The sequence below is a fragment of the Python bivittatus genome, unplaced genomic scaffold (assembly GCF_059951505.1).
Source record: "Python bivittatus isolate LINGU-HERP-01145 unplaced genomic scaffold, Pbiv_v1 ctg000700_np1212, whole genome shotgun sequence".
NCBI lineage: Eukaryota > Metazoa > Chordata > Lepidosauria > Squamata > Pythonidae > Python > Python bivittatus.
Genome location: NW_028277098.1, coordinates 72,956,542 through 72,971,370, shown reverse-complemented (window position 1 = coordinate 72,971,370; position 14,829 = coordinate 72,956,542). Strand labels below are relative to the sequence as shown.

At 39.0% G+C, this 14,829-nt stretch overlaps 1 protein-coding gene across 1 annotated transcript; it reads left to right on the top strand.

Moving 5' to 3' along the window:
• The first annotated feature begins 234 nt into the window (after window positions 1-234).
• On the top strand, window positions 235-14,457 carry SACK1C (scaffolding CK1 anchoring protein C). Its single transcript, XM_007439324.4, has 4 exons — window positions 235-1,092; window positions 4,742-4,909; window positions 7,781-7,905; window positions 11,954-14,457. Exons 1-4 carry the CDS (start codon window positions 571-573, stop codon window positions 12,831-12,833), a joined length of 1,695 nt encoding a protein of 564 aa, XP_007439386.1. The 5' UTR covers window positions 235-570; the 3' UTR covers window positions 12,834-14,457.
• Window positions 14,458-14,829: the final 372 nt, after the last annotated feature.

Sequence of the window (14,829 nt, the reverse complement as noted above, 5' to 3'; positions counted from 1 at the left end):
TTAATACCTGAGAATAAGAAAATAATGGGTGCTAAGAAATGCACTGCAGTCTTCCTCCACATTTCCAGATTATTACCTTGTTTTATCATTTATGCATGTTTGTAGCTATTGCATAAACCTACATTGACCTTAGAACAAGTTTCAACATTCCCATTTCCTCTCAAGGCAATAGAACTGACAAAACAGGTTTCAGTGCTTTGACTGCAAGAGAGAAATCAGTTTAGGGTTATTGAGGGCGGGAACGTAACTGAGTCTTATTGCTTGAGGAAGCGTACCTAAAAGCAGCAGCTCCTATAAAGAAGTTGAAGAAACTTTTCTCAGCGTTTCCATAAGGAGGATAACATCAAAACAAGCCATGAAAATTAGAATTTTGAGCTAATTTTCTCCCTAGGAACAGGTGGATGTCTAGAAAAACAGACCACTGTTCATTGTGACTTTCCTTCACCTCAACATCCTCACTGTGGAATTACAGAGGGATTTATAAAAGTCAAGGCAGCATCTCAAGCTCAGAATATCCCTCTGACAAGGCAACATCAAGGATTGTTGTGTTTGTCAACCAGTTCTAGAGGCATGAGCTGGTTCCCCAGAAGCCTTGGGAATTCCCAAGGGACCACAGGGCAGCTCAAAAATCGACTGGAAGATCTGAAAAAGCCCTGGAAGAAAGAAGCCAGCCCTTCCATGCTACAGCATAGTGAAACTGCCAGGCTAGCTGTGGATGCCTTTCTGGAACAGGGAGAAGCTGGCTATCTGCAAGTCATCACTAAGGAAAAGGAGCTACCTTTCCTTTCCTCACTGGACATGGCCTACATAAGCCAGCACATCCAAAGCATCCCAGAATCTCCAAAGAAGGGGCTAGAGGCAGGACTCTCAAGAGGTGACAGCATGGACAGGGAATCTCTCCTCTCTGAAGTCACATCTGGGACATACTTCCCATTTATGTCAGATATTGATCCCCCCCAACTGGAGCTGGGTTGGCCAAAGATGCCCTCTGTCACAACACTCAGCCGAACAGAAGTCAGTTTATATTTCCAAAGAGACAAGGCAAGCAATGTGAAGGAGTTACTCCGATCTCTAATAAGCAAGGCCAAAACAGTAAGTAGAACATTTTAAAGCATCTAAAAAGATAAGATAAAGCTAATCAGTGGGGTTTTTAAATTACAAGAAATTACTCAGAACTACTGGCTCCCATTTTTTTAATTTTTAAAGAATTCTTACTCTGCATATATCTTCAATGTATTACTTGCCAGATTTTTTTTAGAATGCTAGTATGAGTTTTATATTTGACAAATGGTATACACGCAGAAAGAAATGAGCTATGCAGAAGGCTCTAAGTTCTGCAACCTATGTTGGAGCAAGTTTGCAATCACAGAATTGGCTACCTTTTATTGTGAAGGCTGTTCTAAGAATTTTAAGGACAGAACAATGTTTGACAGCCCAATTATTAGGTCGCATATTATTTGTTACAATAAAACCATAGCAGCTATGGAGCAAATGAGTATGAGCACATCCTGGATATTTTATGCAAAGATCAGAGGGATGATATGAAATGGTGGATTTGTTCTCTGTTTTAGAACCAAAATTTCCATATTGTGTTGAACTGTGATGAAAATGCTTATGACTGCATAATTTAGTTATGGCCCTTAGGTGGTAGATAAAAATATTCCATAGACACACCTAGCTATTGAGACTTCACTTTGGCAGCCCTATACTGCAGTCAGCTGAAGCTCAAACAAAGAAGTACTTTGAAGGAGTCAGTCAAACAATAAACATGGAAAACATTACATACAATGTGGCGTTCCCAGGAAATGTCTATGAATTGGCTGTCAGATTTCTTCTGTTTGTTTTGTGGGATAGTTCCTCCAAAATCCAGATAGATTCCCTCCCCACTTGGGAATAATATATGTCTGTGTGTATGTGTATGTATTCATACAGAAATAATCCCAAAATATTCCTGTGTGAGTGTGCACTTCCACTCAACACCTATATGGGAAGGGGGGCTGTTAGGTCAAAAAGAGTATTCCAAACTTCTTGCATTGGTGTGTCTGTTGAAAATACTTAATGGAAAATTATAAGAGTTATGTCAGACTTGAATTTTACATATATTTATTAGGAATTCACTCCTATTCAGGTCCGTAGGACTGATTTCCATTCAGTGAGTGTTGGAAGATTTTGGGCAGCTAGTATAGTTAGACTAATCAACAAATAAAATTAGTTTAAAATACAAATTATAGCAAGAATACTATCTTAGGCTAATACTAAACATTGCAAGGAAAAGTCTGAGAATTCTGCATAAAATAAATGGGAAGTGGAAGTATTACTTAATAATTCATCATATATTAATTCTGAGTTGCAAATGGCCTGTCCTCAGAAATTCTGGCTAATTCAAAACCAGATGGAAGATCATACGGAAGAAAAATGTCCTATGGAAGGACATGGGGACTTTTTGGGGGGGGGGGAAAGGCTTTTTGGATAAAAGAGGCATTTAGAATTTCTCTCTCCCATCCATGAATTTACTCCTATAAATTTGTCTCAGATACACAGGGTGAGAATCTGTGGGGTAATCAGGCTGACAGAAATGCCTATCAAAACAAAGCAGAATGAATGTCAATGCTGAAACTAATAAATTTGCTGGATCAAATACCTACAAGATTGTCTTTCTTAGCTAAATCTGGCCTGTCCTGTACCTTCTTTGAGGGAGAGTATGCTGAAGATTCCCACCTTGCGGGCCTTGAGAATGGAGGATGCCTCCTGAAAGATGAAGTGCTCCCAAACTTTTGCTTTGAAGAAGGCACTGCAATCCTAGCTTTTCCTCAGGTTGTTTGGGCACTGAGGGTAGAACCCTAATTTAGTTAGGTGTGATAATGGTTTTACTTTCTTTGTTCTAAATGTAAACCATCTTGAGTCTTAGCAGGCAGAACAGAAAGGCATGAATGAATGGTTAAATAAATAAATAGGGCTTCATCCGTTTGAGGTGGAGGCTATTCTCTGGTTGATAAAGAGAGTCTGAAATGGTCAGAGCAGGAGTTTCTAACTTTTTGGATTCAGTGGACACATGGTTTTCTGAGAACATGGCACAGACAACTCTTACACAATAAGAGGCATGAAGGGCATGGCTGATGACAATATTCATTTACCAGAAGGTAAACGCTGTAGTTTTACCAGCTTCTGCCACTCCCTCTAACCCAAATTATGCTCTCTCCTACTTCAGTTCACTCTGGGTTTTTTTTTGGGGGGGGGGAGCCGGATAGGCTTGCTTCCAAACAAAACTGAGCTGCAGCCACCCCTCATTTGGGCTTTATAAGATGCCTCTGGGGTCAATGTGAGACACAGATACACTTTTTAAATTAAGAATAATGGTTGAGGTTGGCACTTTGTTTTATAGAATACTGGCTTAATTAAAAGAACCTTTAAAAACCCATAGGTAAATCATGAAGCTTGAAGATTGTGGTGCTCATGTATGCCATGTTAGGGGTCCAAGATTCAGAGAATTGCCTAAATTCTTCTTTGAAAAGAATGTGGTTGGAATGTGTGGAGAGAATTGTAGATCATTTTAAATTGCAAGAGAGAGATGCCACTTCTGAGTGCTTCATCTACATTTGAAATTCCTTGCAAATAGAAAACAAATACATCATAGAACAAAGTTAACCTAGCTCTTGTCCTTTGAGCTGTTTTTTTTTTAATTGATAAGATTTTTTTTCACCTAGGAACACATTTAAAATGAGATGTAAGGAGAGCTCTCTGGACCCCAAGACAAGCCTCTCAAAATAAATAATTTGCTGCTATCTAGTGGGCATCTGGATTTTTGCACCTCAGACATGGTTTACCTATTTCCTCCCCTCTCATTCCTTTGCATTCCTGCCTGTCCAGTTAAGTTTGTAGAAGGCATGGGGCAGGGAAACACAGTGGGCCCCTGGGCCCCAAGGCAACTGCTTCCCATCTTCACAATATTTACATCACTGTCATTATTTCAAAATGTTGCCGCTACATTCTGCTGTATTTGTAGCCCAGTCTTCCATCAATTCTTCACAGAAGTGTCTGCTGTCAGAGGAGGAAGCAGCAGAAAAATGTAAACGGTTAGAAGGATTAGGTGCACTCCCAGTTTGTACATACACTTCACGTTAATCAAAATTTATGACAGAGATTAGTTTCTTGGTTCCTTCCTGGAATGCTCTCACCTGGAACATTATTGTTATAAAACATTAATGGACATGAAAAGCAACTCTGAAACAAATCTACCAGATCCATAACATGCAAGGGTGTCTTATATACTGAATATACAGGGGGAAGTGTCACTAGATTATAAATTCTCATAATTCTGTGTGATGGAAAAGATATATACTGTAAAAGCCCAGGAACTCTAGAATGCAATCATTTGTCCATAACTTTCTCTGGATTCTCCATAAAAGCAGAGTGAACAAAGAAAAAAAACTCAGAAGAAATAACTAGTCTGGAAGCACTCTATGGAACAGTGTTCCAAAACTGACCTTCTCACTTTTAGGTGCTAGTTTTATTAAAGCAAACTGACAGTGCAATTCTATGCAAGAGAAGCTTGCTGAAAGGTAAAAAGCTGCCAGCCGGAATCACTTAAAAAGTATCTTATATGGGTATATGGGTTGTTTATAGGGCAGATCCACTGATATGTGTATATGAGTTGCTTAATAGGGCTGATCCACTGATCATCTTTTGACAATGTCTTCTGTTCTACTCTCTACCCCACCCCAACCCACCTAAAATTGTGCAGGTGATTGCAATTGTGATGGATCTCTTCACAGATATGGAAATACTCAGTGATTTGATGGAAGCTTCAAACAAACGTCATGTTCCTGTTTATCTGATCCTTGATGAAAAAAACTTGAAGGAGTTTACAGAAATGTGCAATAAAATGGAGCTCACTGTGGATGACTTTCCAGTATGTTTCCAATCAGTTTTAGTTTTTTTACTTAATGGCAATATTAAAATATCATGCAATGAAACATGAAAATGAAGAAAAAGGCCATTTTAAATTTGCTTTGATTTCAACCATTCTCATAATCACTCAGATGAACATGAGTTGGTTTGTTCAGCTAAAGCTAATAATTCACATCAGAATAGGAAAAAAAAAGTAAGATCTTCCTTCCTTCCTAGGGTCCTTGGTAGGCCAGTGAAGGTTTGGAGATTTTTAATGATTCCCAATATCCTTACCAGACATCAGTTCCAGGATGCTCCCTGAGGCATTTTTACCCCTATCTCTGTTGTGGTATGACAGCAATAATACTTTATAGCATATGCAGACACCTTTATTAGGTGGTTGAGTTATAATCCATTTTCTATGTGAAACAGTATGTCTGAAGAAGCACAAGATGCAACTGGATGGCAGGTAAACATTTTAAGTAGGCATTGCCTTTCAAAGAATTATGTACTGATAGAAATTTCATATGTCCAAACTTTGCCTGTCACATGCTTGTTGAACAAACAAAAGCCCAGACCAAAACAGTGCCTGAAGTTAATATATGAACATGAAGGATGGTGTATTAAAAGTAATATGAAAAGTATATGTTTATAGTCTGAAGCTTTAGATCATTGCAGTCAACAAGTGCTAAATGTCCATATTTTTACCCTTGTGCTTCAGTAAAAAGGAGATGAAAAACTGTACATTGCTTTCATCCAAATATTGTAACTGACCAGTTGAGGCAAAATTAAAGATGGCACAGAGACTCATTTGCTTAAATCCAGGCCTGCCACCTTTATATGTACATATGGAGTGAATTATACTTCTGATGTTCAAGCACAATTGAGAGAAAGATGCCTTGAGTATAAGACTGTACTCAAACAGACTGGGAGTGTCCACAGGTGTGCATGTGTGTAGGAGGGGCAGGTGTTAAAAAAGTCCAAATGGCTGTCATGATCACAGCTACCACTTCCTCTTACTCTATTTGTACCCTGGTTGTTGTTGTTGTTTGCTATTTCTGTTTAAAAAGGCAAGGGAATGTGTATGCATTGATATTATTTGTGTGTAAGAGCAAAAATGTTTGGTTTATACAGATGGGAGATCAATTAATTTTATTATTAGGGGACCATATTTTACGAACAATTTTAATCAGTTGTTTTATAGACACACACACCCTCATACAGGGGAGGAGGAATCTCTGGGATTGTTTTCCTGGAGTAGCAAACCTAGGTTGGGAAGTGAAGCATTGCTTAGGATTTGGATTTATATTGCAGATTTTTTCAGTCCGCCTTTAGTTGGGTAGGAGTTATTTTCAGGGATATCTTCCTTTTGAGTAACTATGGCATTTGTCAATGTGAGTATAAACCTATACTTGTACTAAGTACTCTATTATACAAGGAGTATCTTATTCCATCACCTCAACCCCCGCCATTTGAAAGTTATTGTCATTTTGTCTGTTATCAGTAAATGTACAATAATCTCCCATTCTTCCAGAGCAACTGCAGCTTTCAAATATCGAAATAAGGGCTGGAAATTAGTGAAATGATACCGGTTTCTAATTTTTCATCATCAGAGACCCTGGGAACTCTACTACATGCCCATCAACATTTTACTTAATGCTTTCCAAACTCCCTCTGCTACTTAATTTTATTTTTCTGATTCTTTTAATTACAAATAATGGGGAAGCACATCTGCTGCAAAGTGAAGCACCATCCTTGAGCATAACCTGCATTTCTAACAATGTATCTAGAGCTCTCCTCTCTCCTCCCCCCAACTTTCTTAGGAAATAAAGAAATAAAATCATGGGGGGCTCAATTTGCCTTCTGATACGTGGCTATTTTGTGACTGACTGCATCCACCTTAACAACCGTTTTGTGAGAGAGCCCATATCAAACTCTCAAAATTCCAAATTATGTCCATTGCTCCCAAAAGGTGGTTGTTGTTGTTGTTCAGTCGTTAAGTCATGTCCGACTCTTCATGACCCCATGAACCCTATCGCGCCAGGCCTTCCTGTCCTTCACTGCCTCCCTGAGTTTGCTCAGTTTCATGCTCATTGCTTCAGTGATGCTATCTAACCATCTCATCCTCTGCCGTCCTCTTCTCCTTTTCCCTTCAATCTTTCCCAGCATCAGGGTCTTTTCCAAAGAGTCCTCTCTTTGCATTAGGTGACCAAAGTATCTGAGCTTAAGCTCCATTATCAATCCTTCCAATAAGCAATCAGGGTTGATTTCCTTTAAGATTGAAACCAAGATTGTTAACCAAAAGATTTTTGTTGTTCAGTTGTTAAGTCGTGTCCAACTCTTCGTGACCCCATGAACCCTATCGCGCCAGGCCTTCCTGTCCTTCACTGCCTCCCTGAGTTTGCTCAGTTGCATGCTCATTGCTTCAGTGATGCTATCTAACCATCTCATCCTCTGCCGTCTTCTTCTCCTTTTGCCTTCAATCTTTCTTAGCATCAGGGTCTTTTCCAAAGAGTCCTCTCTTCGCAACCAAAAGGTTAACTATTTCTAATAAAACATGAAGCAAATCAGTTGCTGACCATCCAATTTCCAATAGTTATATTCTATATACTTAATTTAGATTGCAATTTTATACCCATCAAAACTTACATGAGATTTCTGAGAAGAAATGAAAAAACTGGGGTTAATACTGAGATAAGGAAGCACAAGTACTGGATTTTACAAAAATGTTCTTTTACCATTAATATAGCATTGATTTAGGTATGTTCTGCAGCCATTAATTACAAGATTCACATCCACTGATGTGGCTATGTATAAGCTCAGCACAGAAAGATAGCAGTATCTGTTTGGAATCTTTCTTATTTCTATTATGCCTTTCTTCTTATTATTTTAGAGTATGCGCATACGATGTGTAAGTGGAGATACTTACTACAGTAAAGCTGGCAAGAAGCTTACAGGACAAGCCCTTGAGAAATTTGTGTTGATAGACTGTGAGCAAGTCCTTGCAGGGACTTACAGGTGAGACATGACAAGTACACTTCAGTATGACATCATCTGCAAAGGGCACTGTTTGATTATTTGTCTAGAGATGTCTGGGACCTAATGTCCTAACTCAGGATGACCATGGGGTATGATAAAAAAAAGCCAAGATGTCAGAGCTTCTATTGCACTGTCGCAGCTACCAATTTGACTTTTTTTTACCATATCTTTTGGACACCTCTGATTCAACTAATGTAGCAAATTATTTATTTAAAATGACTCTGTAGTGCCTTGTATCCTTCTAATGGGACAGGTGTCTACGTTTCCTTGTTCTAGTGCTACTCAAAGGTGTACTTCATCAGATTCAATTTCTGTTGAAGAGAAATGAAATAGGAAATAGTGAATATGCTATTTCTAAATGCACAGAAAAGTTCGTATCAAAACATACACCATAAGTTGTTCAGATGGAAGAAATTTAAAAAAATGTGTCTCCTGACTCCAGTCTCCTAACATCAGTCTCTGACTCCAATTTTAAATACACATTCTAAGACAACTGCCACCCTGGCCCCACAGTCTAATACTTTTCAGGGGTGCTGAATTTTCATAATTCTCCAGTCAACTGAAGACTGTGAGAGTTGAAATCTCAACAGTTGGAAGGAATATGCTTAGGGGAAAATATTCTAGGATAAAAGCCTATTAATCGCTGTGGCATTTCCTTCCAAAGATACAAGCACAGATTGCATTATGATGTTGCAAACATATATATCCTTAAAGTGAAATAAATCCCAGTGAATTTTGATGCACCTTTTTATTATATTACATGTTTATCTTGCACTAGCTCCAAGGGACTGAGAGCAGCATACAGGTAATCCTTGCTTAACAACCCTAATTGGGACCAGAATGTCTGTTGCTAAGCGATGCAATTGTTAGGCAAAACAACATGTGATTGCACCGCTTAGTGACAGCGGTTTCAGTAGTCCTGGTTGTGATTGTTAGGCCAGGACCTCATGCTTCTCCTGCCCTGCAATGCTTGCCTCCATTTCAATTCCCCCCCACCTACCTCTCCCCCATCTCTGCCCTTTAAGCCACCCTGCACTCTGCCCTGCAACTTGCCTTCCTGAATCCCACCACCCCTGCTGCTCCCCGCCATCCCAACTGACCTTCACCATTTTCTTCCTCCTGTTGTGGATGAGATGTGCCCAGCCTGGCCCTTTGTGAGCCTGGAGGCCTTGGGAAGCCTGCGTGCAGCCAACCACTGCTTCACGAAGGGCCAGGTAGGGCGTGCCTTGTCAACAGTGGGAGGAAGAAGACAGCGAAGGTCAGATGGGGTGGGGGGGACAGCAGGAGTGGTGGAGTGCAGGAAGGTGCAGGCGCAGGGCAGGGGGCGGGGGACAGGGGCAGCAGAGTGAAGGCAGCTAAAAGGGCAGACACGGTGGGGGGAGATAGGCAGGTGGAGAGAACTGAAGCACACCCTGCAGTCATAAATGCGGGTGGGCTGCCAAGTGTACACATTCTGATCACATGTCCTTGGGGTGCTGCAACGGCCAGAACTTCGAGGACCAGTTGTAAATATCAATCATTCAGCACCATTGTAAATTTGAATGGTCGTTGAACAAATGATACTTAAGTGAGGACTACCTGTACACAGCCTCTTATCTTAATAACAAGCCTGTGAAACACACTAGGTTGAGAAAGTGTCTCAAGATCTCCCCAATCTATTTCCAAGTAAATATATATAAGGCCACAGTGACTCAAACCTTCACATAAAAAACATCCTGGTTGACCCAAATCAAGTGACTGTATATGTTCCTTTATTTATTTAACTATTTATTTATTTATTTAAAACAACTTCTATGGCTGCCTATCTTATACATGATAATCCTAGGTGGCTCACAGCAACATTCCATAACAACAAAAAATAAATATAAACCCACAAAACCCCACAGAAGATGTAATACTTCCCACCACAGTGCCACAATACCCCACCAACTCTACATCTGCAGGGCTCACTTCCATATTAGGCCAATGTTTGGGTGAAGAGCCAAGTCTTCATGGCCCTCCACAAGGCTAAGAGGGTGGGGGCTCTTCAAATCTCATGGAGGAGGCTGTTCAAAAGGGCTGGGGAAGCCATGGAGAAGGTGTGACTCCAAGGTCCCACCAGATGTCAACATTTAAGGAAAGGGACCTGGAGTACGCCCACCCTATCTGACTGATAGAACAGGCAGATACCTTCAAGGAGAGGCAATCCTGTGAATAATTCACATGGCTGTTCATCTAATGAGTGAAATCCTGGGCAGCTAACAAAGGTCAAAACACAGTATACAGTCCAAATCAATTTAAAAAATCAAGTTAAGGCCCCTATAAAAATCTCATTGCCAGTATGTCACACACCCACATGCCAAAGCTTCATTAACATCTTAGCCCCAGTATCTGTGAGAAATCTTCACAGCCTTCAGAAGACCAACACTCGGGGCTGTGCGTATCTCTTGGGCAGAATATTCCATAAGGCAGGTGCCATGACAGAGAAGTCATGCTTCCTAAGACACTGCTTCACCAAGGGGACCTGGAACCTCTCTACTCTTCCAGATCTGATGGGATGGGGGAAATCATTGGGAATAAGTTGTCCTGCAAGTAACCTGGCCCCATGCCATGTAGGACTTTAAAAGTGACAGCCAGCATTTTGAATTGTATCAGGAACCCTACTGGGAGTCAGTGCAGCCCACATAGCAGCAGTGCTAGATTGGTGTACCGTGGTGCACTCAATACTGTACACGCCACCACATTTTGGACCAACTGCAGCTTCCAAAATACTCTTCAAGGGCAGCCCCAAATATAGTGTGTTGCAATAGTCCAATTGGGAGATGACTAGGAGGTGAGTGACAGTGAGCAGTGCCTCCTCACTTAGGAACAGGCACAACTGGCACACTAGACGTATTTGTTTGAAGGCTCTCTTGGTCCCGGCTGCCATCTGTTCCAGGAGAACCCCCAACTCTGCCTGGGGAAGTGTCACACCATCCAGTCAGTACATTTACTTTCAAGTAACCCCCCCCCCAAAAAAATAAATGTAAAAGGGCAACAGCACAATATTCATTTTACATATTGTACTGGTTAACCTTCAGTTATTTTGCCTTAGTTGGCAAATCTTTGGCTATATTTTGAAGAGAAATTATTTTCCTTTGCCTTAATTGCAACCAAATCTACTTCCTTGATTGATAATGCACACTTTCTTCCACCCAAACAATCTACATTTGACTCACCAACATAAATATTTAATAGCGGTGTTTCCTTTGTCCTCCCATTTTACTTACAGGAAGCCTGCCAACTCCATGGAATGTTTCTGTATTAGGCCATCTCAAAGTACCTTAGTGTGTGCAAGATTCCATTCCAAAATGACGTTTTTAAAAAGATTCTAGTAGGGAGTTGACCTTGGGATATAATTTGGCAGTCAGACCTGCTGTTGTCAAGGGAATTTAGGATTAGATATCACTTATAATTTGATTAAAGTTCTTCTCCCACCAAGGATTATATTTTCTGGGTTTAATAAAATTCTTTTTCTGTACAGTTTTTAAAGGCTCAGGAATTCTTCTCACCAGTGCCATTTTGTAACTCTTCTCTAAATGAGTTCCAGTCACACTGGGCAACTACTGATCTCCTCCTCCTCCTCTTGATCCATAAATACAACCCTTGAAGCCTATAATTACCTTGCAACCAATTCCTTATTATTCTTGAAGCTGTTATTTAAACAATTATCTAGAACAATTTATCCATAATAGCTTGTTTGCATGCTCAAGTAGTACCTTCATTTATTGCCTAATAAACATATTATAAACACACACACACACACACTCATCCTAAGGTTTTGACTATCAAACTGTTCCACCTATTATTTTCTCAATGCTTTAAAATAGTAATGATAAGTGTACCAATGTACCAATAGTGGGCATGGTGTACTGATAGGCGCATGCTTTAAAATAGTACTGATGTTGTAAATGAGTATTACTGTCCAATGAATTTTCAATATTTCAAATGTGAACAACTTAATTATATATTGATGATTCATGTTGTCCCTGAATTCTTTTCATTTCAGTTTTACATGGCTCTGCAGCCAGGTGCATACCAGTCTAGTGATGCACTTCAAAGGAAAAATTGTAGATGATTTTGACAGAGAGTTCCGATGCATATATGCTGAATCTAGATCAGTGAATCAACTCAGAATCCCCACTGCTGAAAATTCCACACCTTCTCCTTACAGGTTCATGCAGAAATTTGAGCCCATTTTAAAACATGTTCAACTGAATGAGTGTGAAGCCATCAGTCCCTCAAGCAGCCTTTCAAATTCCAGTGTTGCGACCATAAAGAAATCACCTTATTTCAACCAATCAATTTCCAATGTACTCTGCGAAAAGAAGGAATTAACTCCAGGTGAAACAAGAAAGACCACTTCAGGCTTTCTGGGATTTAGTGACTTGAGATACCAGCCCAGGGAGCTGCCAGACTCTAACTGCAACGTATCAGCTAAATTAAAGCCTCCACTCAGTGATGCTTCTAATTTATTGAAATTTAAGACATCTGTGCTATCAGTATCTTCACCAATATTAGGTGACAACACAGGAAATGGACATGATTTTCAGTTTATTCCTGAGAATATTGGAATAAAAGATAACAAGAAGTTCCTTTATACTCAACCAGTTGAAAATGCAAGCAAAATACAGAAGGATGAAAAAACAGTAATTCATGGATACAACAAATTAGAGTTCATTAACAAGCCTACTAAATCTGTAAATTATGAGATAAAGGGCACAGTCCCTAGATTCCATGATGTCTCTGATGATATGCCAATGGAGAACAATAGCAACATATACAGGAATGAAAAAAGGATGACTCTTGGTCACAGTAAATTGGATTTGATTACCAACTATAACAAATCAAAATCAAAACTAATTCATAGTCGATTTGAAGATGTTTGATCAAAACATGATGTTTGATCAAAACAAAAAATGCTTGATCTCAAGTCAAATGTGGAATGAAACTCTTAATATATCTGTAACATCAGATTTAGCTCAAATATATTGGGAAAGCTCAAAGAAGCTTAATAAAGCCAAAAAGATAATCATATAGCTGTGTAGGAGATTTGAGATTATTACTACATACCTCTAGAGTTAATTTGAAAGGAAATACATTTTGAATACTGAAAACATTGTCTGAGTATTTTTGCCTCACAGACATAACTGGGATTCCTGAAATACTGGAGGGGCATGTTTAGGACAATGGTATTTCTCAGTTTAACAGATCTTGGGGGAGAGGGGGGGTACATACCAACTTGAACAATTTGATGAATATCAGTATGTAAATAAAATGAGTATTAAAATATATACATAAATAATGCAAACTACAAATGATTCAATTTAAAGGGTCGGTAGAGAGTTTAAAATAGCTCTTTAATAAAAGCACACATCTCACTGGCCCAATGTGGATTATTGTGCAATTCTGTTTAAGACAGAGCTGTAAGAAATCCACATTTACCAAAGTAGGAGGATCTGCAGAAATCATATTACATAGTTCTTGACTTCCTTTTAATACTGCTACTCGCTCAGTTGATCAGTATGCCACGCTCAGTGCAGGAATCCAAATTACAGCCACCCTGACATAGAAAAAGAAACTCAGTTGTTTCCTTCTCTCTCAAACATAAGAGAAATAGGAAAAGACAAGTAAAATACAACTTTTAGTTTAAACATCAGAATACTAGCTATATGAAATTAAGTAAAGCTAATCTCTTTACCTCAACAAAAACAATATCTGCATCTGCAAAATTGTTTTGGCAGGTACAGACAAGGAAGGAAAGAGAATGTTAATAATATATTGGTTACATTATATTATGTTAAATAATATGAACAATAATCGACTCTTGTCTTAATGTTCTGATTACAAACCACAGACAATTAAAATTTCTGAACATTGCACATCACCTTGTATAACCTGAATTTTGCCTTAATTCTGTGCATATAATGATATACAGTATGTTTTAAATACATGAATATATATCATAGTTATCCCAAGTAAGTGGTCAACCAGGTTTTAATAATAGATTTATACAATCACAGCCCAGCTCAATTTATTTAAGTTACAATAAATAATTTAAGAAAAAGCAGCTGTTTTCTGTCCAGCCAAAGTGATGTTCTTGGAAGTCCACTGAACTCAAAGAGAGTGTTCACTGCATGCTTAACTATCTGAGAGCAGTTAAACATTTTAACTACTTACTCTTCCTTTGTATGGAAGAACAGATTGTCATCACTGACGTTTGTTATTTCTGAAAATCAAGATTTGATATGCTTCCTGAAGGAGTTTAGTTTAACCAAGATTTTCGAGATTTCATGAAGGAATCACAGGGAAGGTTATGACTGTTCTAACCATAAACTGTCATTTTAGCATTGTCTAAAGACTGCTAGCTCTGTCAATAGCAATTTAGACTGTGAATGCCTTAAGGACTCCTTTCTCTTTTTTCTTTCTCTTTCTCACTTTTTGGTTATTCATAACTTTGACACAGTGTATAATCTGATGGTGCCATTGAAATAAATAGTACTCTATAAACCACTATGTCATGGTTTGTTTTAACTATCATCTACCAAATAAAGTATGGCAGCTAAATTCAAATAAGATAGGCTATAAAAAAAATAAAGCAGCATGATTTAGCTTGATGTGTGGACTTCACCAACTGGGTTTGATCTTCCTCCAAGCTATAAAGATGCTAATTCAAGACTCTGTACCTCTTCTTCAAGAAGGAATATGCTTCTTAGATCAAGAAATCTTCCCTGGTACATTCTACATAAAGCATTAAAGAGCATTCCACAATGAGAATTAAGAATAGACTCAGAATGGGAGCACAGAGCTGTGCATTTCTTCAAGTTACTAGCTGAAGAAAAAATAAAAACAGAGATGGGGAAAAGAAGAATGGGGAAGAGGAGA

What these genes read in the sequence shown, in the direction of transcription:
- SACK1C (XM_007439324.4), top strand. Translation starts at nt 571, where the DNA reads ATGAGCTGGTTCCCCAGAAGCCTTGGGAATTCCCAAGGGACCACAGGG. An exon ending in TAATAAGCAAGGCCAAAACA is followed by an intron (nt 1,093 to 4,741) that starts GTAAGTAGAACA and finishes AAAATTGTGCAG; the next exon opens with GTGATTGCAATTGTGATGGA. An exon ending in TCACTGTGGATGACTTTCCA is followed by an intron (nt 4,910 to 7,780) that starts GTATGTTTCCAA and finishes TTATTATTTTAG; the next exon opens with AGTATGCGCATACGATGTGT.